At 51.6% G+C, this 22,765-nt stretch overlaps 12 protein-coding genes across 12 annotated transcripts; 6 read left to right on the plus strand and 6 right to left on the minus strand.

Moving 5' to 3' along the window:
• Positions 1-151: 151 nt before the first annotated feature.
• Positions 152-1,850, plus strand: BO85DRAFT_380031 (MFS transporter; the record flags this gene model as incomplete). Its single annotated transcript, XM_025656364.1, has 4 exons — positions 152-346; positions 411-684; positions 735-1,519; positions 1,593-1,850. The coding sequence occupies 4 exons, from the start codon at positions 152-154 to the stop codon at positions 1,848-1,850; spliced, it is 1,512 nt and encodes a 503-aa protein (XP_025511972.1).
• Positions 1,851-2,095: 245 nt separating this feature from the next.
• Positions 2,096-3,128, minus strand: BO85DRAFT_502593 (RraA family protein; the record flags this gene model as incomplete). Its single annotated transcript, XM_025664202.1, has 5 exons — positions 2,096-2,478; positions 2,576-2,692; positions 2,751-2,779; positions 2,814-2,988; positions 3,066-3,128. The coding sequence occupies 5 exons, from the start codon at positions 3,126-3,128 to the stop codon at positions 2,197-2,199; spliced, it is 666 nt and encodes a 221-aa protein (XP_025511973.1). The 3' UTR covers positions 2,096-2,196.
• Positions 3,129-3,485: 357 nt separating this feature from the next.
• Positions 3,486-5,864, minus strand: BO85DRAFT_502602 (fungal specific transcription factor domain-containing protein; the record flags this gene model as incomplete). The annotated part of the gene is made up of 3 exons (XM_025664203.1): positions 3,486-4,585; positions 4,639-5,567; positions 5,605-5,864. 3 exons carry the CDS (start codon positions 5,862-5,864, stop codon positions 3,486-3,488), a joined length of 2,289 nt encoding a protein of 762 aa, XP_025511974.1.
• A 551-nt stretch (positions 5,865-6,415) lies between these two features.
• Positions 6,416-7,564, plus strand: BO85DRAFT_404131 (amidohydrolase family protein; the record flags this gene model as incomplete). Its single annotated transcript, XM_025657259.1, has 3 exons — positions 6,416-6,465; positions 6,521-6,576; positions 6,637-7,564. The coding sequence occupies 3 exons, from the start codon at positions 6,416-6,418 to the stop codon at positions 7,461-7,463; spliced, it is 933 nt and encodes a 310-aa protein (XP_025511975.1). The 3' UTR covers positions 7,464-7,564.
• Positions 7,565-7,959: 395 nt separating this feature from the next.
• BO85DRAFT_491317 (uncharacterized protein) lies at positions 7,960-8,403 on the minus strand (the record flags this gene model as incomplete). Its single annotated transcript, XM_025663706.1, has 1 exon — positions 7,960-8,403. The coding sequence occupies one exon, from the start codon at positions 8,401-8,403 to the stop codon at positions 7,960-7,962; it is 444 nt and encodes a 147-aa protein (XP_025511976.1).
• Positions 8,404-8,701: 298 nt separating this feature from the next.
• BO85DRAFT_452449 (dTDP-glucose 4,6-dehydratase) lies at positions 8,702-10,483 on the minus strand. Its single transcript, XM_025660823.1, has 3 exons — positions 10,316-10,483; positions 9,703-10,244; positions 8,702-9,643 (listed from the first exon to the last, which is right to left on the minus strand). Exons 1-3 carry the CDS (start codon positions 10,414-10,416, stop codon positions 9,198-9,200), a joined length of 1,089 nt encoding a protein of 362 aa, XP_025511977.1. The 5' UTR covers positions 10,417-10,483; the 3' UTR covers positions 8,702-9,197.
• A 1,236-nt stretch (positions 10,484-11,719) lies between these two features.
• On the plus strand, positions 11,720-12,550 carry BO85DRAFT_452453 (putative quinol monooxygenase). Its single transcript, XM_025660824.1, has 3 exons — positions 11,720-11,792; positions 11,862-11,983; positions 12,045-12,550. The coding sequence occupies exons 1-3, from the start codon at positions 11,736-11,738 to the stop codon at positions 12,187-12,189; spliced, it is 324 nt and encodes a 107-aa protein (XP_025511978.1). The 5' UTR covers positions 11,720-11,735; the 3' UTR covers positions 12,190-12,550.
• Positions 12,551-12,954: 404 nt separating this feature from the next.
• On the plus strand, positions 12,955-14,371 carry BO85DRAFT_427757 (MFS transporter; the record flags this gene model as incomplete). Its single annotated transcript, XM_025658173.1, has 2 exons — positions 12,955-13,162; positions 13,227-14,371. The coding sequence occupies 2 exons, from the start codon at positions 12,955-12,957 to the stop codon at positions 14,369-14,371; spliced, it is 1,353 nt and encodes a 450-aa protein (XP_025511979.1).
• Positions 14,372-14,434: 63 nt separating this feature from the next.
• On the minus strand, positions 14,435-15,778 carry BO85DRAFT_491321 (Gfo/Idh/MocA family protein; the record flags this gene model as incomplete). Its single annotated transcript, XM_025663707.1, has 4 exons — positions 14,435-15,003; positions 15,060-15,587; positions 15,642-15,662; positions 15,727-15,778. The coding sequence occupies 4 exons, from the start codon at positions 15,776-15,778 to the stop codon at positions 14,435-14,437; spliced, it is 1,170 nt and encodes a 389-aa protein (XP_025511980.1).
• A 354-nt stretch (positions 15,779-16,132) lies between these two features.
• BO85DRAFT_138257 (TDP-4-keto-6-deoxy-D-glucose transaminase) lies at positions 16,133-17,722 on the plus strand. The gene has a single exon (XM_025654055.1). It carries the CDS (start codon positions 16,382-16,384, stop codon positions 17,579-17,581), a length of 1,200 nt encoding a protein of 399 aa, XP_025511981.1. The 5' UTR covers positions 16,133-16,381; the 3' UTR covers positions 17,582-17,722.
• BO85DRAFT_138256 (uncharacterized protein) lies at positions 17,723-18,771 on the minus strand. Its single transcript, XM_025654054.1, has one exon. It carries the CDS (start codon positions 18,536-18,538, stop codon positions 17,864-17,866), a length of 675 nt encoding a protein of 224 aa, XP_025511982.1. The 5' UTR covers positions 18,539-18,771; the 3' UTR covers positions 17,723-17,863.
• Positions 18,772-20,472: 1,701 nt separating this feature from the next.
• On the plus strand, positions 20,473-22,399 carry BO85DRAFT_491324 (MIP/aquaporin family protein; the record flags this gene model as incomplete). The annotated part of the gene is made up of 2 exons (XM_025663708.1): positions 20,473-20,508; positions 20,579-22,399. The coding sequence occupies 2 exons, from the start codon at positions 20,473-20,475 to the stop codon at positions 22,397-22,399; spliced, it is 1,857 nt and encodes a 618-aa protein (XP_025511983.1).
• Between the last annotated feature and the right edge of the window lie 366 nt (positions 22,400-22,765).

The raw sequence follows: 22,765 nt of genomic DNA on the forward strand, positions 1-22,765 counted from the left end.
CTGCTTGGCATCCCCGTGGGGAAAGGGTATACTTGATGATGGGTATCCCATGTAGTGAAGCTGCCGCAGTGATAGTTCCTCCGCTACTGTCTCATTTCAACAGATACCACAACTTCTGCTTGGAAAAATCTGTTACTCACGTAGTTACACCATGGAGCACAAATCCGTCGAGCATACCGAGCTTGTCAGTTCAGGCAAAAGTGGTCTCGAGCCTGACCGACTCACGCCTGCCCGGACAATGACTCCCGAGCAAATTGCCCTGGCAGAGAGGAGGCTGAAGAAGAAACTGGATATGCGTCTTTTGCTCTGTGTTTGGATTATTTTCGTGATGAACTATCTGGATCGAGTAATTTCTCCCTCCCTGTGCACTTTTGATTGGGCCTCATGATAACACGACTTATGTGGTGCAGAACAACATATCAGCCGCAAAGATAGCCGGCATTGAAGGCTCCCTTGGCCTAAGCAGCACGCACTATGCTACGGCCGTGGCTCTGCTTTTCGCTGGTTACGTGCTGATGCAAATTCCATCCAATATTTTTCTGGCCAACCTACGCCCTTCACTCTACATCCCGTCCGTTATGGTCATCTGGGGCATGCTCTCTGCGCTAGTAGGAGTCGTCCACAACGCAGCCGGTTTGTATGCTCTCCGGTTCCTGCTTGGGTTTGTTGAGGCAGCGTTTTATCGTAAGATTCCAACCTCCTCCCGTGTGATACCCCTGACATGACTCTAACAGCCGGCGCGCTCTTCCTCATCTCATCCTGGTATAAGCGTTCCGAAATGGGGGTACGTAGCGCCTTTCTCTTCTCCGGCTCCCAGCTGGGAAGCGCATTCTCCGGCCTTATCGGTTCCGGCATTACGAGCGGTCTAGACGGGGCCCGAGGGCTCGAATCATGGCGCTGGATCTTTATTATTGAGGGCTCAGCAACCATCTTTATTGCTCTTATGGCCTTCTTCATCCTCCCAAACTACCCCTCGAATACCCCCTGGCTAACCCAGGAAGAGCGCGCCGTCGCCGAATGGCGCCTAATTGAGGATGCCGGTCAGGTTGACGAAGATGATGAACGCTGGAGCTACGGGTTCCAGATGGCATTTAGCGACTGGCGGCTGTACGCCTTCGCGCTCAGTTTTCTTTGCATCCAAGTCGCGAGTGCGACGTCCAACTTTTTTCCCGCCGTCGTTAAGACGCTAGGTTTTAGCACTGTTAATACCTTGCTGCTTACTGTGCCACCGTACATGGTAGCCCTAGTCATATCTATAGCTAATAATTGGTCTGCTGATCGGCTTCGCAATTCGTCCTTTCACGCTATCTGGCCACTTTCAGTTGCGATTGCCGGTTTCATTATTGCGGCCGCTACGCTAAACACGGGCTCGAGGTACTTCGCCATGATTTTGATGGTAGCCGGGGGGCATGGCTCGAACGCTGTCGTGCTGGCCTGGACACAGAAAACAATGCTTAGGCCTAGAATTAAGCGGGCGTCGGCTGTGGCATTTGTTAATGCCTTTGGGAACCTTTCGCAAGTACATACCAACTTCCTTACCTTCAGCGAACGAATCAGATAAAAGGATTACCATGCCAACAGTGCTTTTGCAGATCTTCTCCTCGTACTTCTACCCCGACAGCTCCGCTCCGCGGTACGTGACCGCCATGGCAGCGAACTCAGCCTTCTCACTCGGTGCGATTGTGCTAGCGCTATTCATGCGATTCGTTCTCCGTCGCGCTAATCGGCGCATCGATAGAGGGGAGACAACCGTGACGGAGGAGATGAGAGGTCACAGCCAGAGAGAGATTGCCGGTGTCTCTGATGAAGAGCGCATTGCGCGAAGGGAGGGGTTCCGATACATTGCCTAGCCTACCCAAGCTAGCGCATTTTGAGGACCAGATGAGTCACTGCTCTTCCAACATCTCTATGCTGCTTTGTAGTCACTGCTTTCTGGCAATGTCATCTTTCTAGTTTGATGTGTATTCCCTGATTGGCCACAGTCAATTCAGATATATATTTGGGCCTCAGAGTCATTGAAGAACGTATCCTTTGAGTAATCAAACTACTGGTTACAATTAGACAAAACGAGACAAATCAGCTTTCTTGGGATCTCCTTTGCTAAAGCTGCTCTTCATGGACGGATGTACTACCAGACGAGAAGGACCAGGTAGCTAGGCTATTGCAACCACGCTTTATATCACCTATAATCTACCCTTACCGCCCCCTAAACTCCTTGAACACATCTTGTACACTCCTTCCCGCCCTAATCCCCTCTGCACACTTCCGATCGGCCTCCACAATTTCCGGAATAACATCAAGCACCTCCTCCACCGTTTCCCTTGGCACACGCACAACTCCATTCAAATCGGCTACAATATAATCACCCGGGTTAATCCAAGCCTCCTGATGTTCAGAGTGCAGCCGCACGGGAACGTTTACTTCAGAAGGCCGACAGACTGCCCCGCCAGCTGTGGTGCCGGCATATCTGGCGAACAGCTGTACCATTTAACGTAGCTGTTAGTCGTTGTTGGAGCCAGAGCGCCAACGTGTTGGCCATGATGACTTATGAAGAAGGAGAAGAAATATGACATACAGGAAATTTTAGGGCTCGGTGCTCTCCTAAATCTCGTACACGTCCGTCAATCACTACCCCCGCTGCACCTACCGCCTGTGCCCGCAGGGTCATCAGCCCACCATAGACGGCGTTTACCTGTGGGAGGGGCTGGGATATCACAATCACAACTCCGGGTGGGACCATATCAATCTACCTCATAGAAAACGATCAGCCAAATAAGAGCTGTGAGTTTGGATGCCCAGAAAAGAGACGTCACGGACATAGTTTCCACCGAGTCTCGGCGCAGCTTGGTCGTCTTTTGGCACGAATTTCACCGTAAATGCTTGGCCAACGATCTTGGTCTCTCCGGCTTGGTAATCTGGTGAATAGAGGGCAAGGCCTTCGAGGAACCCTCCGTCTGGGTGTTTGAGTTTGCTGAGGCCGTCGGCAACCTAGTGTAAATTAGCATTGATGACGAGCTAACCAAAAAGTACCAATGTGTTGGGTCTGTGCATGGTCATGGTCTTACGTCGCAAGCGCCCCATTGCTTGAAACGCTCGATGATATCTCGTGAATTGCTCGTAGGAGTCATTTTTGAGACAAGCCCGATAGTAGTCGGTGAAGATGATATTTGGCAGAGGCCGCCGAAATTTATTCAATTGCCTTTATAGGATTTGCTGGCGTCGTGAATGGGCGATATCGGCAATATCGGCTGATCCGACGGACTTCGGGGGGTTGCCGTCTCGCGGGGGAGGCTCGGCCTACGCGGACTACATGAGTGTCCTTGATGAACGAATCAAATAGAATAATGAGATAGTCGAGCAAGGTCATGATATAGTTACACTTCATATACATAATGGGAAGCACTTATCCAAGCTACAGAAATGATGAATTTGACGGTCTTCTGGGGATCAGCTCATTCTCCAAGACCACCTACGGCAAAGTTACCCTAACTATCAAAGCCCCTCAAAAGCTCGGAAGTATCCCAAACTGGTGGCTGGGTAGCATCCGAGCCCCAATCACTGAGCCAGCCGAGGTCAAACAAATCTCGTAGGATGCCCAATTCATCTATTAGCAGCGATCTACCGTCCTCTTGTGGCACCATGCTAACCCCATTTCCAAGCTGTGTTTCAGCGGGAGGATGTGTTGTAATGTCATCCGCAGTCGCAGATCGCCTTTGGTTCTCAGCGGTCTCGCGCATAGTTTCGTGGGTTAGGGCAATCAGTCGTGAGAGCTTTTCGCATGGCTCCTCTGCTACAGACCACCGCTGTTTAAGGAAGGTAAGGAGCTCCAAGGCGGAGTCTACACGGGATAATGGAACGGTCGCTGGCGTCAGGTCTCTCACCGCTGGGTAGGCCCAGAGGCAATACAGAACTGTAATGGCAGCAACAAAGATAGTGTGGGCAGAGAGCCACGACCACTCCATGTTCCTGAAGCGGTGAAGCTCCGTGTTGATTTGGATTATCTTCATTGCGCTACCAAAACAAGACTCTATGGCTGCGAATGTCGGATATGGAAGTTGAGGACTGGGTCGGTAGAGAAGCATGATGCACTGGTGGAATTTGATCTCCAATCGTTGCACGGTAGTTCCAGATAGTGAGCTAGGACCGCACACGGAACGCCCGCGCTGCTGAGTGTAGACTTCAGTTAGGAGATTCTTGCAGGCTTGATCTGTCTCCCGTTGCCAGGAGGATATGTTTGATGGCCAGGGAAAGCGGCGTGGTGAGCGAGAAACGCGGTATATCATGAGCTTGATCTCAGCAGTAATTCGGTCAAATCGTAAGGAGTAAATGAATGCTAGATATGTCGACGGTATCTGCTCGAACGGATGGTGCGTCATTTTTGCACTATCCCACCTGGTTGCTGCTTCTTCAACTTCATCACTTGCATCCAGGCCTGGGAATGGCTGATCAATGGCCTCATCTCTGAGGGTCAATGGACGACCGAGAATAGTGGTTAGTGTCCGATCCATTGAATAGGCCGACCAGAAGATGGCGCTACGTCTTTGTGCGGCCAGACGGTATGTCGCCGAATTCAACTCTGCTGCATCTAGAAGACAAGGTCAGACATTGGGGCGCTCACATCTCTTTGCGTCAACTCACATTCATTCCGCCGTTGAAGTCCAAGGTCCAGACAGCTTGCAATGATAGTGTGAAGCAGATACCAAGCATTCAGACCCTCTGGACTGTAGAAGCTGTGAAGAACCATCAGTAACAAAATTTGCACACCCTCCATGCTGTCCTGAAGGCAGATCTGGGAACTGTGAGTCATGGCAGAGACGAAAAGATCACTGGAATCAAAATCGGACCCTAAGCGTACTTCAAGGAACCGTGCCCCCAGGGAAAGAACAAGGCCCACTTGCGCCGCAGCTAATCGGATCGGAAGCGGATGGTTCCATGTAGAAGATTCATTATACTTCTGAATCTGGCTTAGGAGCTGATAGAGCCCTTGCTGTGAGATGAAAGGATAGAGATATGTGCCCTCAAAATAAGCCTCAGCGTATTGCTGGCATTCGGCCGGAGAGGGTAAAGGGATGGGCGGAATGCTAGATGCATCTGAGCTGGGCGCCCGTCCTGTCGCTGTAGGCGGAAGCACGCGAGGATGTTTATGCGTGCCTTGGCCTTGAAGTAGCGACAGTGGGAGGCCTTGTGATTGCGGTGCGCTTTCATAGATAAGGCGAGCAAAAGAAATACCAGATGATGGACCTAGATATTTAGGTTCAGTGTTATTGGCGAGCGACAGAAGCCCAACTTCATGGGCAAGTGGTTGGTTGCGAGTGATCTGGGTCGAGCCCGAAACGGCTGGTGACTGCACGGCAGGGCTGTGGTGGTCTTCAACCAGGTGAATGCCATGATTCTCGACGACTACAGGGGCCGGTGTTGGACTTGCATTGTGCCCATCAAACAACGCATTTTGATCACAGGCGCTTCGGCTATTGTCGGTACTCTCAGCATTATCAGCATTATCGCGTAACGGCAATGCCTCCAGTCTTTCCAGCTCTCGAACACGCCGTTCGAGATAGTATAATCGACTAGCAGATCAATGGATGTTAGCAGATGGCATAACACCAGGGAGGAAAGCCACCTTCTGGACACAGCAGACGCAGCTCTCCCTTCCAAACAGTCCACACCAGCTCTCGCGCAATTCGAGCATGCGGGTACGGCGCCATCACAGCGAACTTTTTGCCGTCGGCAGCGGACACAAGCCGAAGGACGCCGTTTATGCCGAGTCGGGGCAGTTGGGGTCCGCGTCTTAGAGGTTGTGTTTGCAGAAGGGCGGACCGGTTCGGTTGGATACGATAGTAGGCTCCGCTGCTCCATCCTAGCATATCTGGCTACAACACAATACAGGGGTCTCGAGGCCGAAGAAAAGACGGGCAGTGAGCGGGTATATCGTTGTCAGAGAAGGCAACAAGTTGATCGGGGGGCGGGGAAAGACAGCCTAGTAGTCAATCTCGGACTGGCAGCCGAGCCGAGGTGCGCTGCAAGATATATACCTACTAACTAGTATTTAGTTTCGGCATCGGTCCGTTCGCCATTCTAATAACAAGTAGGCTCGAAATACCATTACGCCAGCTTCGGATAGATCCGATAGACCACGTAGCAGTCTTCAGTTCTCAAACGAAACCCGCTCTGCCGAACTCCCAGCACAGATATTCGCGGGGTGAGAGTGGAGATGCTTTGATCTGAGATCCGGGGAAATTATCAAAATACACTTTAAGAATGGCAACTTGGTGGGACTGCTGGTAGTCGCTGGTGTTTCTAGTTTCTTTGCAATTATGCCTTTCAAGCTTGCTGGCCTTACCATTCTACAGACAGTGCGTTCGTTACGTACAGTAATAGGCTCCACTAACATTGACAGTTATTTTTTCTCGTCAGCATGACAATCGTCAAGGCTAAAGCCGGGCTAACAGTCCCGAAATATGCTTGGTCATTCCCCTGGCTCGTGGCAACCAACTTCACTTTGGTGTTGACTCGAAGATAGGGACTCTCATATTCATATCATCGAATCCGACAAGTTCCCCCTCAGTCCAGACAGAGGTGCGCGCTGTTGACCTTTTTCAGAACGTAAGCCCAGATCTGACCGACTTGCCCTGCTAGACTACACCCCCAAAGCTGCCACTCGCGAACAGGCCCTGGCATTTGAACGCTCCGTCGGCATTCAGCATGCCGTCATTGTCTTACCCAGCGTATATGGAACTAATAACAGCGTCCTTATCGACGCCCTACGCGCCACCAACGGTACTTATCGCGGCGTCTGCGTCTTAGACCTTTCGGCGGAAATCGATCACACTACCCTTCAAACATTTCACGACGCCGGCGTCCGCGGAATCCGCATTAACTATGGTAACGAAGGAACAGACGCACAGATTACTGCAGATACCATTCGCGCGGCGTCGATCGCGCGAATTCACAACTGGATCCTGCAGTTATGGGTCCCTATCGCCTCCTTCAAGTCCCTTCACACCATAATTCCAATCCTGGGGGTACGCGTCGTAGCGGATCACTATGCTCACGCGATGACAGCTTCCCGTACGGGCAATCTACACAATGCGATCGATCCCTTCAGCATCCCCGGCTTCCGAGAAGTGGTGGACCTAATGCGACGAAACCACCTTTTCGTTAAGATCTCGGCGCCGTACCAGAACTCGCGGGACGAGCCGCTGTATAGTGATCTGCGGGTTATCGCGGAGACACTTATGCTGCATGGACCCGACATGGTGGTTTTTGGCAGCGACTGGCCGCATACGGCGAGTAAGGAGGGGAATGGGGCTGGAGGGAGATTGGTTGAGCAGGACTTTAGGGACGTTGACGATCAGGCTATTCTGCAACAGACGCTTGAGTGGGCCGGAACGCAGGCGCAGGTGAGGAGGTTGTTTGTGGATAACCCAAGAAGGTTATGGGGGTGGACCGACACGGAGTCGTGATATGTGACATTGTGGCAGGGGTGGGTTGTGACAGGCACCTGTTGATCAATATTGTGTTCCTACCGCTCGCTAATGTTAGTCTATTCTATTAAGCAGTCCAGGTAATGGAATATCAACGCAGCTCTCGACCGCTGACTTGAGCTATGTGGCGATGAAAGCCAAAGCATGTTTTCCCAGTTATTATCGCCGATAACAACGATTCCTACTTCAAAGTGGCTCTGTCTTCGTCAATGCAGTAATGCATCATATCCCATGACCACGTAGATGTTACACTCAATGTGCCATACATTGTTAGTAACATACACCACAGGATCAGCAGAAGCATGCTCCAGTGTTGAGCATGCTCTATAGTTGGAGGCATGACGGTGATAGTTGCCTCCCCAGTAGAGCGAAACTCCTCAAGCATGACCAGTGGCGATTCACGAAGGAGGGTCTGGACATGTCGCTGTAGCTGGCCCTTATCGTGACACACTTTCACTTCATGGCTACCGCGTCCTCAAACAGGGTTGCCGACGATTGGGCACCGGTCGATATAGTTGATAATTTCACTGATATTTTCAGGACTCACCAGACAGGACTTTGGTAGGGTGTAGCCTCCAAGCTCCCGTAGTTTATCGTTCAGATATGCCTTGTCATCAAAGCTTTCAACCAGGCCTGGCGACTGACCCACTGCGTAGATCTCAGAGGCTACAGGTGTTAGTTTCGAGGATATTTGAAGAGGGTGAGAGGTGAAAAGAATGGTGTTAGCCCAGGAATACGTGGCACCCTGCTGGGCCGCGCTGTAAATTCCTTCCTCCGTGTCTGGGAACGCCCAGCCTTCATTGGGGGAGACTGGGGCCGAAGGATCTGACTTTAAGACCTTCACGCCCTTCTGCAGAAGGGTGTAAACAATGTCCGCGCCAGAATCCCGATAGCCGGGGAAGGGTTCAGCTATAAGCATGTCTCTGAGGGTACTGAGGGCTTATCACCCGGCTTGCGAGGCTTTGTGACGCCACTGATCACGGGTGGGTCAATAGCCTGGAGAAGAACGGCCACAGTTGGGGTCTTTGTGCTAAAAGCACAGATGGCCTGAATAGACTTTCTGGAAGAATTTGAAGCAAACATGGTAGTAGTTTGTTTGAAGAATCAGAAGCTAAAAGGGTTTGATGATGATGGTTATTTGAGGCTGTGGTTGGCCTGCTGGAACTCTCCAGCCGTCGGCTCTTTTCCGCGCCCTGGGAAACTCCGCACTGCTTTTCGGCGAGTCTCAGAAGGTCATTTCTGGTGAGCCCTATGGCTTACGTGGATCAAGACTTGGAAATCTATATATTTGGCTAGATCACACGGTTTCTATGTCCAAAGAAAGTCCTTTCTTGCACTTTGATGATCGAACCTGTAGGGGGTTCTGTGCTGACAGTCAATGTCCTTACCAACAACGCCAGGACAAATCATGGAGTAAGCACCAACGTGTGCACTTGCTGGCCTGAGAGGCGAAGCTGTTTCGTGGTTGAGGTATGGAGAGTCAACAGCTAAGCGAGGGAAGTTATGTCTTTCTCGTCTTCATGTTTTCATAGGGAAATGCACAATTACAAAAGGTGTAATAACCGTCCAATAAGAAGATAAAGTTACTGTATTCTGTCTAGCATGAGTGGAATCCAGATACCGGTTAGATGGCGGTAGTAATATCCTCATATATGGATCTTAACCTCACCCACAACGCAAGCAAAGCGATGGTACCGGTGTGAATAAGGAGGATTACCCCGGACGCCCATTCCATTTGCAGGCTGGGCCTGGATCAGACCAAAATGTTTCGCCATGGTCCCGATACCATTCTAGTGTCATTGTAAGTGCATCATCGAATGAAACTTTCTCTTCCCACCCTAGTTGCCGGAGCTTAGAGTCATCGGTCCAATACATCCGGTCATTGAAGGGCCTATCTGTCACTGTCTCGAGATATTGCTCACACGCATGGCTCGGACCTGCGTGAAACCACCGTAGAATTCGTTTCGCAACGTCAATGACTTGAAGCTGCTCCTTTGATGAGATATTGTAGGTCTCGGATACAAGACCTCGATGGAGAATGAGATCGAAAGCGTTCACGACATCGCCGGCAAAGACAAACCCACGAACTGCGTTTCCCTCACCATGTAAAGTCATACGCTGGGAACGCAGCATTTGCATCGCAAATTTGGGGATGAGTTCTAAGAAAATATACGTCAGGAACCAGCAGCCCTCTAGAATGTCATCAGGGAGCTCTTACTCTCCGGGTACTGACAGGGACCGAAAACATTGTTGCAGCGAGTTATTATGATGGGCATATGGAAAGAATACCGATAGGCATTGGCGATCATCTCAGCAGCGGCTTTGCTAGCTGAGTATGGATTGGTCGGGTTCAGCCGATCTTCCTCGGTAAAGGCATAGTCCTGGTTTGGCCGATTTTCTCCGTATACCTCGTCAGTAGATACGTGGATAAACCGTACGACCGTCCCGGCCTGTCGTGCTGCTTCCAGAAGAACATGGGTCCCAGTCACGTTGTTCCGAGTGAAAGAGACGGGGTTAACCAGAGACTGATCCACGTGAGAATTTGCTGCGAAGTGGACAATGGCATCCACTGTAAACTGCTGGAAGACAGCTGTTACCCTGTCGGGGTCGCACAGATCGCCTCCAAAAAAGTGGAAGTTGGGAAGATGCTCGACGGGGTGTATGTTGCACTTGGACGCGCAGTAATCGAGGATATCAAAGCAGAGTACCGTATACCTCGTACCATATACCTGGAGGAGGTGCCGAATGAACCAGCCCCCACTGAAATGCAGTGTTAATTCACCTGTCGATGTCTCTACATCCGAATGATCATCGCCCGGTAATAAACTTACATAAATCCTGCGCCCCCAGTAACCAAGATGGTCTTCACACTTCCCATAGCATCCTCATTATCTGAGCCATTGCTTCCAAGTCCTCGCTGTTGGACAGTCATCGTGCCGCCGAATTTGTGTAATGATTGCACATAAACACTACAAATCTTGCACAGAGGTTGCGATCATCTATGAATGAAATATTAGCTTCCAGATATACAACTATAGCATAATGGGCACTGTTCTCTTTGTTAGGTGGCGGAATCTAACATAATGTTCGCTTTTCTATGTTCCAATATGGAGAGTGAGACACCTTCTTCACCATATCGACGCCTCTGCGCCTTCGAAGTTCAGACACTTGTGGGTGTAGATGTACCTTGTTCCGTAGAGTCCGAAACAGTTTACCGAGTCAAAACTTTTGCGAATGGTGTTGAAATGCCAGCGTTGACGTAGGCTACTGGGGTGTGCCACAAGCGGAGGTCTATCTATCAGCTTGTCTCCCAAGCAAATGACACCATATCGAATAGTTTCGCCTTCAGGTCCCCGCTAATGTCATTCAAATTTCAAAGAATGACATGATGTATACCTCGTGTCCCAGGTCTATGCCCGCATGACCAAAGCCGGCCTCGGATTTACAGTTCTCAATGTCGTTTTGTTGTGCATGTGTACAGAAAGACAGTAGCCCTGATGTGTCTTTATGCAGTCAACGTAACCTATCTGGCATAATCAATGACACATGTGTGTACAAGAGGCTAGGAACCAGCGGGAATTTCCTAGTCAGCCTGACAAGCAGACCATATTCTCCACTGCTACCCCTGTAGATGATGGCCAAGACACATATATCACTGTTCGACGTTCACTCATCAAAGTCGGTATCTGTGACGATATGCACAAGGATGTACATACCAGCGATGCTAGTACTGTCTAGTTAATATTGAAAAATCAAGTATTTCTCCCTCCAAGGAAGCCGCTCCCCTTTGCTAGAGATGCGGGCCAGAGATCACCTCTCCTGCATCTATGACGATCAGTTCTGTAACAATGATACCGATATACACAACATAATGCACAGCGTCATCTGTAAGATATCATTCTGTGCTGCACAACGAGTCTTTTACCTGGGTCCGACAGATGCTTGCATAATGGTAGATCATGGTCAAAGGCTGTCTCAATGTACGAAGGAGGTGTTTATGATCACGTGGAGTAAGCCCAGGAATTAGCAAGGCTTAATGCAGTAGGGAAATTCCACCAGGAGTTTGTAGATGCTCATGGTAGGCGTTGCTGACCTTCATGGAGCTGCAAGCATGGTCAATGTCCAGGACCAATTGCTTGAATGGCTCTGGCTCGACAAAGGGAACTCCGACAAGGTTGCGCAAGACAACGAGATAAAAGCCCATATTCCCTCTCGTCACCATGCCGGTTCTGCCACCAACTCAACTGAGTCATGGCTGAGGCCCAACTTATTGCCACCCTGCGACCGGCCCCGGGAAAGGAGACTGAGGTATGCGCCCCTTACCTCGCGCTTTGTCAGGCATTGCTAAAAATCCACTGATATTCGCCGCTATATCAGGTTAGACACCTTCTTTGCGACACGGCCCGTCTTGTGGAGCAGGCAGAACCATCGTGCTTGGCATTCCTTCTAACAGAACATCATCGAGTTGATGGTACCTTAGAGTTCAGAGTCATTGAAAGGCATGTGTCGCACGGGCCTGGTTGAGATCTCTGTAGGATAAGCAGTTGACCGGTTACACAGATGGGCCAATATCAATGCCCTTGAGCACCACCATAGTCGTCCCTGGCTCCGCCAGATGTATTCAACATTTTTGGAGAAGCAGCTATTAGACGGTCCAGAGCAGATTGAGATGCTGACAGTTATTGCTGGGTTCGCTGTGCGTTAGAACGGGTCTTCATATTCAAGAAACTGAAAACATATCCCTGCAGAGCACGGCTGGATGACTACCAACAATCGAGGGTATATCCTGACTACAAGAATCGTCATTGATGTGGTGTAACTTTTCGGACCCGAATATGTGTTTCCACACAAAATGAACCAAATCTCTTTAGCTGCCAAATAGAATGACTACTTGTGCCACGACATAGGCAGGGAGTGCGGGCGGAGTGTCCTGTTGGAAGTGATTGAACAAAAATCATCCATTGCCACTAGAACTGCAAGTCTCAATGTCCTCGATATACGGAATGAGCCACAAGTACAGACCCGGAAATCTCGCATTAGTGTGACACACGGTAGTCTAAGTTAAGGGTTTGAGAGGACTAACCGACTTCTTGCTTTTGTTCTGTCCTCTAGTCAATGCCAAGACACAGCCTGGAGACACAAGAGATGTCAGATTTTACGAACAACACTATAATCACATATTGTGATAAGTTTGCAACTAAAGTGAAGACTCCGCGGTATCTTCGGCGCGAGCCATTGTATGACATTGATCTAATTTCCAATTATTGAAGAAGTCGCACAACCATGGGGTCGTACCTTCCATCCTGCTGGAATTTCCGGGATTGATAAGGTGTCCGGGCTTACAAGAGCCTAGGCTCGAGTGGCTTAAATATTCTATCTCTCGGTGGACATAGACTGCATCCTGCGCCTCAAATGCAGCATATGCGACCGTGTTGCACTGCCTTGCATTCCCGCTCTGTCCCTCCGCAACATGTTGGTGAAGCAGATCCGGTCATCAACCACGTTTGCAGTCATTGTGGTCTGCGTGGCAGTTTTTACTGATATCTTCCTCTATGGACTAGTCGTGCCTATGCTTCCATTTGCCCTCGCAGAGCGTGTAGGTCTCACTGATGCCGATATTCAGCGTTGGAATTCCATCTTACTTGCCAGCTACGGGGCATCCATCATGCTGGGATCATGTACGTGCATCCATTGTCAGTAGAACCTCACTGCATGCACATACTTATTGATTTATGGTCACAGTGCTATTCGGTTGGATGGGCGACCGAACTCGTACGAAGCAGCTGCCATTTTTGCTCGGGGTCGGGGTTATGGGGGGTGCTACACTGCTCTTTTCGCTTACCAGCTCATTGACTCTGATCCTTCTCGCTCGAATCCTACAGGGCTGCTCCACTGCCATAGTATTTACCATCGGCTTTAGTCTGATGCTGGACACAGTTGGTGAGCAATACATAGGACGTGCCATCGGCTTTACGAGCATGAGTCTCAGCGTTGGCTTATTCGCAGGGCCCATCGTGGGTGGGCTTTTATATGATCTAGCGGGATACTTCGCCGTCTTTGTCCCAGCCTTCGTGCTTGTAGTACTGGAGTTTGTGCTACGGGTGCTTCTCATCACGCCGTCGCATGAGATTGATGTCAAGCAAGACCTCTCCGACGAGGAGGGGCGTCCGCTGATGTCAGACGTGGCAGGTACTCCTATTACAGGCTCTCCAAGGAAGCCTGCACTGTTATACTTGATATGCATGCCTAGGTTTCTCGTGGCAATGGTGGGGATGTTCATGCTAAACTCGTTCATGACTGCCTTGGAGGCCGTACTGCCCGTGTATCTCCCCGAGGTTTTTCCCTACCGGTCGACAGACATCGCCATTGTATTTCTGTCCAATACCCTTCCTATGATCTGCTCTCCGCTTGGCGGATTTGTGGTGGATCGCTTGGGTCCGTTCTGGCCGGCGATTTTGGGCTTTGCATTGATTACTCCGAGCCTTATGCTGCTCTCGCTGATACTTGAACCGACGGAAGTAATGTCAGTGCTGCTCCGCCTGTTTTTATTCCTTTTCGGTTGTGGGGTATCACTTGCCATGCCTGCAATGATGACAGAAATTACCTTAGCCAAGGACGACATGGAGAAGGGACGTCCAGGGATCTTCGGGGATGGAGGGGCGTCTTCGCAAGCTTACGGTCTAAGTAACGCCGCATTTGCTGCTGGGACACTGGTTGGGCCTCTGTATGCCGGATACATTCGGGAGGCTCTGAGTTGGGCTACCATGGCCATCTCACTAGGAACCTTCAGTTCTTTGATGATGATTCTCGCCATTGCATTCACTCCCATGAAAAGGTCGAGTGCTACAGCGCGCTCCAATCCTCAGATCACTCAGGCAACGGGGTGATATGTATGAAACTACCTAGAAAAGGCATCTTGCATTATATTCATAGGAAGCCCGATCACATGCTTAGTTCATCTTGGCGGGCATATTTACTGGATACTCCTCCGACTCGACGATCTCTGAAAAGAAAAGCCCATGAGCTCTACGTACTGCATCCAGTATCTCGATGACAGTCAGGCTTTCCGTCCACGGCATGGTTGCACTTTCCAGGCGTTCATCTCGAACACAACGGGCGACCTCGTCCGCTTCGAAGCAAAGCCCATGTGCGCCCCCTGGAACTTGATACTCGAACTCTTCCTCTCCACCTGTAATACCAAACTGCTGCACTCGTTTGATGATCCGGTACTTGGACGGACACCAAGGCCGGCCATAGATCTGAATTTCCCCGCTGTCTCCCTGGATTCGTACTACCGGGGTGTGACCATCCGGGTCCGCCATGGCGCGTAGGCTGGAACTGGCAATCGCCTGCACGGATACAGGCGACGGACTTGTGCCAGGGAAGGTCATAAGAATGGTTGTCGATTCATCCACCCCGGCGCCAAGAAGGGGTGTTATTGCTGATAGGATGCTGCTGGGCTTGGGATCAGGCCTGGGAGCGAGGGTCTGCATGATCCAGTGGACTGGATATACGCCCACTAAAGTCCAGCCATCGTTAGTGTCGCTCCGCGCAGAGAAGCTAGGCATCACGTACAATCTAGTAACGCGCCCCCAGCCAACTCCTTCTTGGTAAGATAGCTGTCCTTCAACTCCTTCAAGGCGTTCGTTCCGATCGAGTTATCAGCAAAGATCCGAATAACGGGCCCAATGGCGCCATTCTGGACTTCTTGCCGAATCTGAGCCGAGATTGGCAGGAAGCGTGTCCACATGGCTTCCATGAGGAAAAGTTCACGCGCGCGAGCGGTCTCGACGAGTCGATGTGCCTGTCTAGCCGTCACAGTAAAGGGCTTCTCGCAGAGCACATGCTTTCCGGCCTGCAGCCCGAGCATAGCATTCTGGTAGTGATGGGAATGTGGTGAGGCGACGTAGACGACATCTACGCGGGGGTCCGCCACCAGAGCGTCGTAGCTACCATACGCAATGCAGGACGACGGCGCTCCGACCTTGTTGATGAAGCGGCTGGCGATCTCGGTGGATCGCGAAGATGCCACCGCCACCAATAAATGCGACACATCAGTAACACCTCGTGAGGCGGGGTGAATGAGAAGGTCTTTCGCAAATGCTACATAGCGGATTAGCCGGTGAGAATCACAGCACTACTTGTCAAGTGTAATACTCTCAGCAATGCTTCCTGTAGCTATTAGAAGTCAACAGTCTGATAAACGTATCCGCGGACAAGGTAATGTAAGCAAGACACTTACCGATAATGCCCCAACGGAGGCCGAATGGCACGGGCACAGAATGGGAACTCATGTCGTTGAATAGGTAGATGGCCGACCTCACTCAACCCCATAGCCCAGAGCTGGGCATAAAATTGATAGCTATTCTTGCACAAAGAAGAGAACATATCCATTTAGCACCTATAGCGGGCCAAGTCTATCTCAAGTTTGAGACCCCTCACCTGTGCACCCACCCACATTCAGATTGAGAAGCACTTGCGCAAACACTCCATGGTGTGACAAGCGTTGGACAAGCTGACACACTATCCTGTCACGACAGCCATAAGGGAGGGGTTTGTGTTACATGTCATAATAGCACAAGGATGGATGATATCAGCAAGGGATGACCAGGAATTTAAAATGCGTCTGACAGTGTCCTTCACGACCCACGACTTCAGGAAAACCAACATCTTTCGGCAACCGACGTCCGAGCGTCCGTTGATTGCGCACATGACAGCCATCAAGCAGTCAAGATGTAGAGGAAGGCGCAAGGGGGGTGTGACTAATCATATATGTTGTAAAAGGATCCCAGATAGCTAATCACCTTCCTTTAATTTCTTAGAAAATAGCGTGACTCGGATCAAAAATGTACCATATTCCTTAGCAAGAGTCACTTTCCAAGTGTTTGAAAGTTGCCATGCCGGGGGCAAGCATACCCACTTTCCAGCCAACCGTCACCGGCCAGGAACTGGAGGCCATCCAAGAGGTACTCGACAACCGAATTTTGACGGGAAAAGGGAAATACACGGCATTGTGCCAGCGATGGCTTGAATCAAGCATGCCACATGGCAAGGCCTTTGTCTTGAGCTCGTGCACTTCAGCCTTGGAAATTGCGGCCTTCCTAGCCGATTTTCGGCCAGGGGATGAAGTGATTGTACCGAGCTATACGTACGTGTCGACAGTCAATGCGTTTGTTGTCCATGGGGCGCTACCGGTCTTTGTCGATGTGGAAGAGACGACCATGAACATCGATGCGCAGAAGATCGAGAATGTCATCACGCCCCGGACCAAGGCCATTGTGCCGGTGCACTATGCTGGAATCGCCTGCGACATGGACACCATACTGGATATTGCCAATCGGCATGACCTGCTTGTGATTGAGGATGCCGCCATGGCCTGCGGCAGCATGTATCGAGGACGTGCGTTGGGAACCATGGGACACCTAGGATGCATCAGTTTCCAAGAGAAGAAAATATTCACCAGTGGCGGACAGGGAGGGGCATTACTCGTCAATCAGGACGCACTCGTGGCGCGGGCTGAGATCCTATATGAACACGGCACGAACCGAGCTCAATTTCTGCGCGGTGAAGTGGATGTCTATCGTTGGCTGGATGTTGGGATTAATGCAACCCTGAGTGAAATCCAAGCAGCCTTTCTCTACGCCCAGTTTCAAGCCGCACCAGAGATCATTTCACGCCGCCGACGTCTCTGGTCTCGCTATCACAAACGCCTGGCCCCTCTGGCCCACGCAGGCATCATCCGCCTACCCCAGCCGGCTGCGGAGGCGGACCATAACGCAGCCGTCTTCTGGCTTCGGTTGGCTAATGCCTCGGACAGACCTGCCTTCATCGAGCATATGGCGGCCGGAAAGATTCAGACACAGGCTCAATTCGTGCCATTACACTCTTCTCCGTTCGGCAAACAGGTCGGGCGCTTTCATGGCGAAGATCGGGTGACCACACGCGCCGCAGCGGAAATTGTCTTGTTACCACTCTACGCGGAACTTACAGAAAGGCAACAGGACCTCGTTATTCAACGCGTTTGGGGGTTCTGGCGGGAAGCAACGAACATTCCAACACTTGGAGACCCCCCGGATGCTGAGGTAATTGGTTCTTAGGCGACATTCTGGGTTTGGAAGTGTAACTAGCACTGTTTTCCCCCCAAGCTTGAAACAGAAGGGGAGCACTGCTAGCAGCAATGGTGAGCTCAATTCGATTAATCTCTCGCGGTGGATATATTTTGCGGATATGTAAAGGACGTCCGATATTAGATATCGCTGGGATCACAACGGAGTTGCATTGCAAGTAGTAAAATGTGGTCGAGGAAACCATTCTTGACATTCGGGACGAGTCTGTTATGCACGGAGTCTCCCCTAATCTGGCATTCCATCCAAGCATTCTCAGGAGCGCCCTTTCACCGTGTGGGCGTCTTTACTGGTGGTTCGCGTAACAGTAAATCCCAAGATCCTACAAAACGCCTTCAGCGCATGGCCGAGAATGTACAGCCCCAGACTGATGAAGTTAAACCACACTAGGGCGATAAAGTAGACGACTGCCTGAGGTGGGATCCAACGAAATAGTTGTGTCGGATCAAAGCCAGCCTTTTCCTTGAAGTCATTAATCTCAGCCAGGGCCGTCGTCGTCTGGGGCTGATCGGATACCGGCTCAGTCTGCCAGTTTTCCGAGAAGTTGGGGTCGTTGTAAATCACGGTCGCCATGACGCCGCCAAAGAAGGTCAGCAGAAGCAGGAGGAGTCCTTTGGTCAGCAGCTCGTACAGCCATGTTCTGCAGAAAGAGATGAAAATGAGCGCGCCCCGTCGAGAACCATTGTCTGCTGTTGCAAGGAGATGCGCGATGGTTCTTTCCTCGGTGGGGGCGACAGGCTGAAGGCGGACCAGCAATCGGCAGACGAGGAAGGTGAGCAAGCTGATGGAGGCGGCCTGCGCGGTGAATGTCGATTCGGTATTGAGGACATTGATGGTGGTCAAACTCAACGAAGTGAAGGCCCACGAGGCTAGAAAGCCAACAGCGAGAAAGGTGGAGATCTGTCCATTGAGGCGGGAGAGGGCAGCCATGGCAAGATAGCAAATAGCACAACTCGTGGTTGGTGTGAAGTTGACCTTTCCCACCCTCTGAAACCGGAGATTCCGAGTTTTATATCCTAGAGGTGATGCCTGGCGAACCAATCTAATAGCTTTGGAGTTTGGACCCTTGCGCCACGGAGGAGCCGGACAGCGATAGTGTCGACAGGGCCATCGCCCATTCCCGAAAGAGGTGAAGACGAGGCTATTCCAGGCCTAATATGGAAGGCGGACGCTGCTCGACTGAGACACGCCCCACTGTTCGTCTTTCGTCTCCTGTCGGAGTGGAAACTCCTTCATCTCCGGGTACCTGACGAGTGCTAGGTAGATGTCCAGTGGCAGGCAGACATGGCTGCCTGTCAAGCACGGTTCCAACCTCTCACAGTGAGTGAAAGGTAGCCAGCCAAATATTTTTGGCTCAGAGTTTGCGACGGTGGAGCACCCGGGAACGTCAATAAGAATGAAGTCAGTTATAAGAGCTGAGATAGGAGGATGTACTTTTGCGAAAGGGCACTTATGGAGGACCCGTTGGGCTCTGAGTGATCCTTCCAGGGGCCATTTCGTGTTGAGCCGGGCAGAATCTCCTCTCTATAACAAGTTGGCAGACTACAACCGCATCAACATGACGCTTGTCTTGACATCTTCATGCGCCTACTTTGATCTAGAGAATGCCGGGAAGACATTATATACAATAAAGACGTGTCTCCTTTCCAACTGGAGTTGCCCTTCATTCCCGTTGCAAACTCTTTGCGGGAGTCTCGGATAGACTCCTCGCCAAGACATTTCCCTAGCCCCCAACGAAAGTCTGAAAATCCTGATCAAAGGGACCCATTACTATCAGCATAGATGCTGACTAGGTATTTCAAGGTGGAAAAAATCCAGCAAAGACTGATAGATCCATTATCCTCCTCCATGCGGCTTTTCTCTTCGCGATAAGTCTTTTCTGTGTAGTATTCTGACCGGGAATCTACCGAGCATCGGAGAATCCTCGGAAGGCAAAATGGGATTGAACTGAATTGGATTATTCAGTGTGTCTGTCCAGAGAACCAACAAGCCAGAATCAAGGAACGGACTCGTGCCGGCTGGTTCCCTCGTGGTTGATTCCGTGCACGTTCCATCCACCACGAACCATATCACACAACTTTATAAAATATTCATCCCCCATTGAAGTACATTCTCACTGTAACGAATATTCACTGGACACAGTCACCGGTATTTACCCCCGATGACCGGCTGAAGTGGAAATCTTTGACATCTTTTTGGTCCTTCCCACGACAGCCCCCCGATCGATCGATGGGGAGGGGAAATGGCCATCCATGGCCCAATAACCCAGGTTGATCGGTGACGATGACCACAGAGGACCGTCATTGAGCGGGGGTTTGCAGTGGGTTATCTCTGCCGACCAGGGCCAACCAGCGAAGCATTTGGGGGATCAGGCCAGGAACCAAACCCTGTTGTGTGTCGATTCTTTTGCCTCTCAAGCTTTCCGACAAGCCCCAGAAGGATCCACTCATGACGCCAGTCTTTCCATGTCTTCAACGCTCCCCAATAGTCTGCCCGCACCGTCGCAACCCACTGGCCTGTACTTTGTAGATCTGGCGCATCAATCTTGCTCTATGACTGGTGCGGATGCGCTCGCTTACGCCGTCGCTGCAGTCTCTGATCCAGTCGGAGAAGCGGAGAGGGCGCCAGCATGTCGTCGTCATGGTCCATGCTGCTCCTTCACGGCAGTCATTGTTCTCCTATTCTTTTATTGTACCCTACCCCTGTTGCTCACTAGGTGGTTCTTAAACATCCGGAACACCGGCTGGGGATCTGGGTATCTCTCGTAGCCATTGCTTCCAATTGAGTCGGCCATCCGCATCCCGTCAGCAGTAGCAATTTTATCATCCTCCAAGCAAGCATATAGCATCTAATACCGTCACATCATGGACGACGGGGAGCCCAGGCGCCCACGGGCAACGGTATGTTCACACGCATTCCCCTGCAGCTGCATCAGGAGCTGATCGGAGGGTGTTCTCCTCGCCTGAGCAGTCCGATGCGATCTCCCCTCGAGGAGAGAATCCTCCCACCTCACCTTTATCACCCACCCGCGGCCGTCGAGGAACTGCTGGTGACGCCGACTTTGTTTCTCCCACCCGCCGTGTGTCCGGTCGTGATGGCTCCGGGGCTGGAGTTCGTCGACGCAGTTCCGCCGCTTCCCGCCGCAGTGGTGGCAGTGGCATTCCCAGTTTGGCGCCACGCACCACGCTGGCTGAACGAACCCAAGGTCGCTTCACCATGGCTGGTCCCGATGAGACGCCTCAGCTGCGCTTGGCCCATGAACCGTTTGTGCAACCCGGCTACGGCGATCTCAATCCGTCCTATGAACAACCCGCCAACTCCAAACCAGTCTGGGGTTTGGCGAAGCCACTTCCTCGTGTCGTCCGACCGGGCATGGTGCCGACGAAGGAGGAGCTGTTGGAAGCCCGTCAAAACATCCAGCTGCCAGCCGAAAACTCACAGAAGCTAGGGCTGGAGGTCGATCCCAATGACCTGGAGCAAGGCCAAATCGAGAAGTCGGCTGACCCTCGTAAAATGGCGGCCCAGGTGGAAGATGCCCGGATCCAACGCGAGAACAATTTCATGAACAAGATTCTGAGTGGGGATGCCACCACAACGCGACAAGGCTCGCGCCTCTCGCGCACTTCGTCATCGCGCATCCGCCGTCCATCTGCCTGGGATCTCCCGCCGGAGAACCTGTCAACGGTGCCCGAAGGCGAAACGCCGGCTCCCAGTGAGACCCATGAGGAACCCCCTCAGATGAGTAGTGAGGAGCCCTTGGAGCCCGTGCCGGAGGAGCCCGAGCTGCGCGCTGACGATGGCAAGGACGGGATGATGATGGACGACCTGCCCGACCTGGAGGAGATCGAGGCCGCCTATCCGGAAGATCTGCATCCGCTGGTGCAGGAGCTAGTGGAGGAGGAGGTGCACAACAACCACACCACCTGGTCCGTCATCCGCACCCATCACCGCGAAGCCCTGGCCGAGTCTCTGGGGGTCTTCGTGCAGCTGTTCGTCGGCTTTTGCGGCGATCTAGCAGTGACCGTGGCCGACGCCGGTAATCCCAACACCACCGACTGGGTCTGGGGGTTTGCTACCATGATGGCCATCTACGTCTCTGGTGGTGTGTCCGGTGCCCACCTCAACCCAACCATCACCATCATGCTCTGGTTCTATCGTGGATTCCCCAAGAGCAAGATGCCCGAGTACTTTGCTGCACAGTTTTTGGGGGCCTTCATCGCCGCGCTCGCCGCGTACGGTCTCTACTATCATTCCATCCAACATTATCTCTTGACGAACTCCACCACGGGCATCATCACCAGCTTCGTGACCAGTCAGCGCGAGACCTGGATCGGTCCTGGCACTGCCTTCTTCACCGAATTCTTGGGCACGATGGTGCTGACGGTGGTGGTATTGGCGCTGGGTGACGATCAGAACGCACCCCCAGGAGCGGGTATGAACTCACTCATCGTGGGTCTCATGGTGACCTGCAACACGATGAGCTTTGCCTACCAGACGGGTGCCGCCTTGAATCCGAGTCGAGACTTTGGGCCGCGACTGGCCTTGCTGGCGCTCGGGTACGGCTCGTCGCTGTTCACCAATCCGTACTGGTTCTATGGGCCGTGGGCCGGATCACTTGCGGGCTCCTTCCTCGGTGCGTTCCTGTACGATTTCATGATCTTCACGGGTGGTGAGTCGCCGGTAAACTACCCCTGGGAACGGACACAGCGGGCGATGCGCAAGAGTCGGATGAAGTGGGGGAAGCGGTTGCATCTGTCTCGCCGAGACCGGGGAGAGAAGACTGTGCGTTAAATAGCGATCGCGTAAATACATATGGAGTTTTTCATTGCTGATTGATTCATTATATTGGCTGAGACAGCTTTGCAATTTGCGTGTGGGATGAACCATGGTGTGTGTAGTTACAGGATACTGTGAAAGTGACCGCAATGATCGATAAACGTTGTACATAAGCATTGATGAATTTGTTTTAAAATAACATGCATGGTTGCATTCATTCGATCTTTGGTGTTATTACAGTTGTTAGGGTACCAGTAGTACTTTGTGCATGCATCCTAGTTGGCAACTTCTGTTCTCCTGTTTGTTCCATTACGTAGTAGTAGTCTACAGTATATGTATTGTCCCTGGGGCCACCCGATCGGTATCCCGAGCCAAGTATCG

Source organism: Aspergillus piperis (assembly GCF_003184755.1).
Source record: "Aspergillus piperis CBS 112811 unplaced genomic scaffold BO85scaffold_20, whole genome shotgun sequence".
In the NCBI taxonomy this organism is placed as follows: Eukaryota; Fungi; Ascomycota; class Eurotiomycetes; order Eurotiales; family Aspergillaceae; genus Aspergillus; species Aspergillus piperis.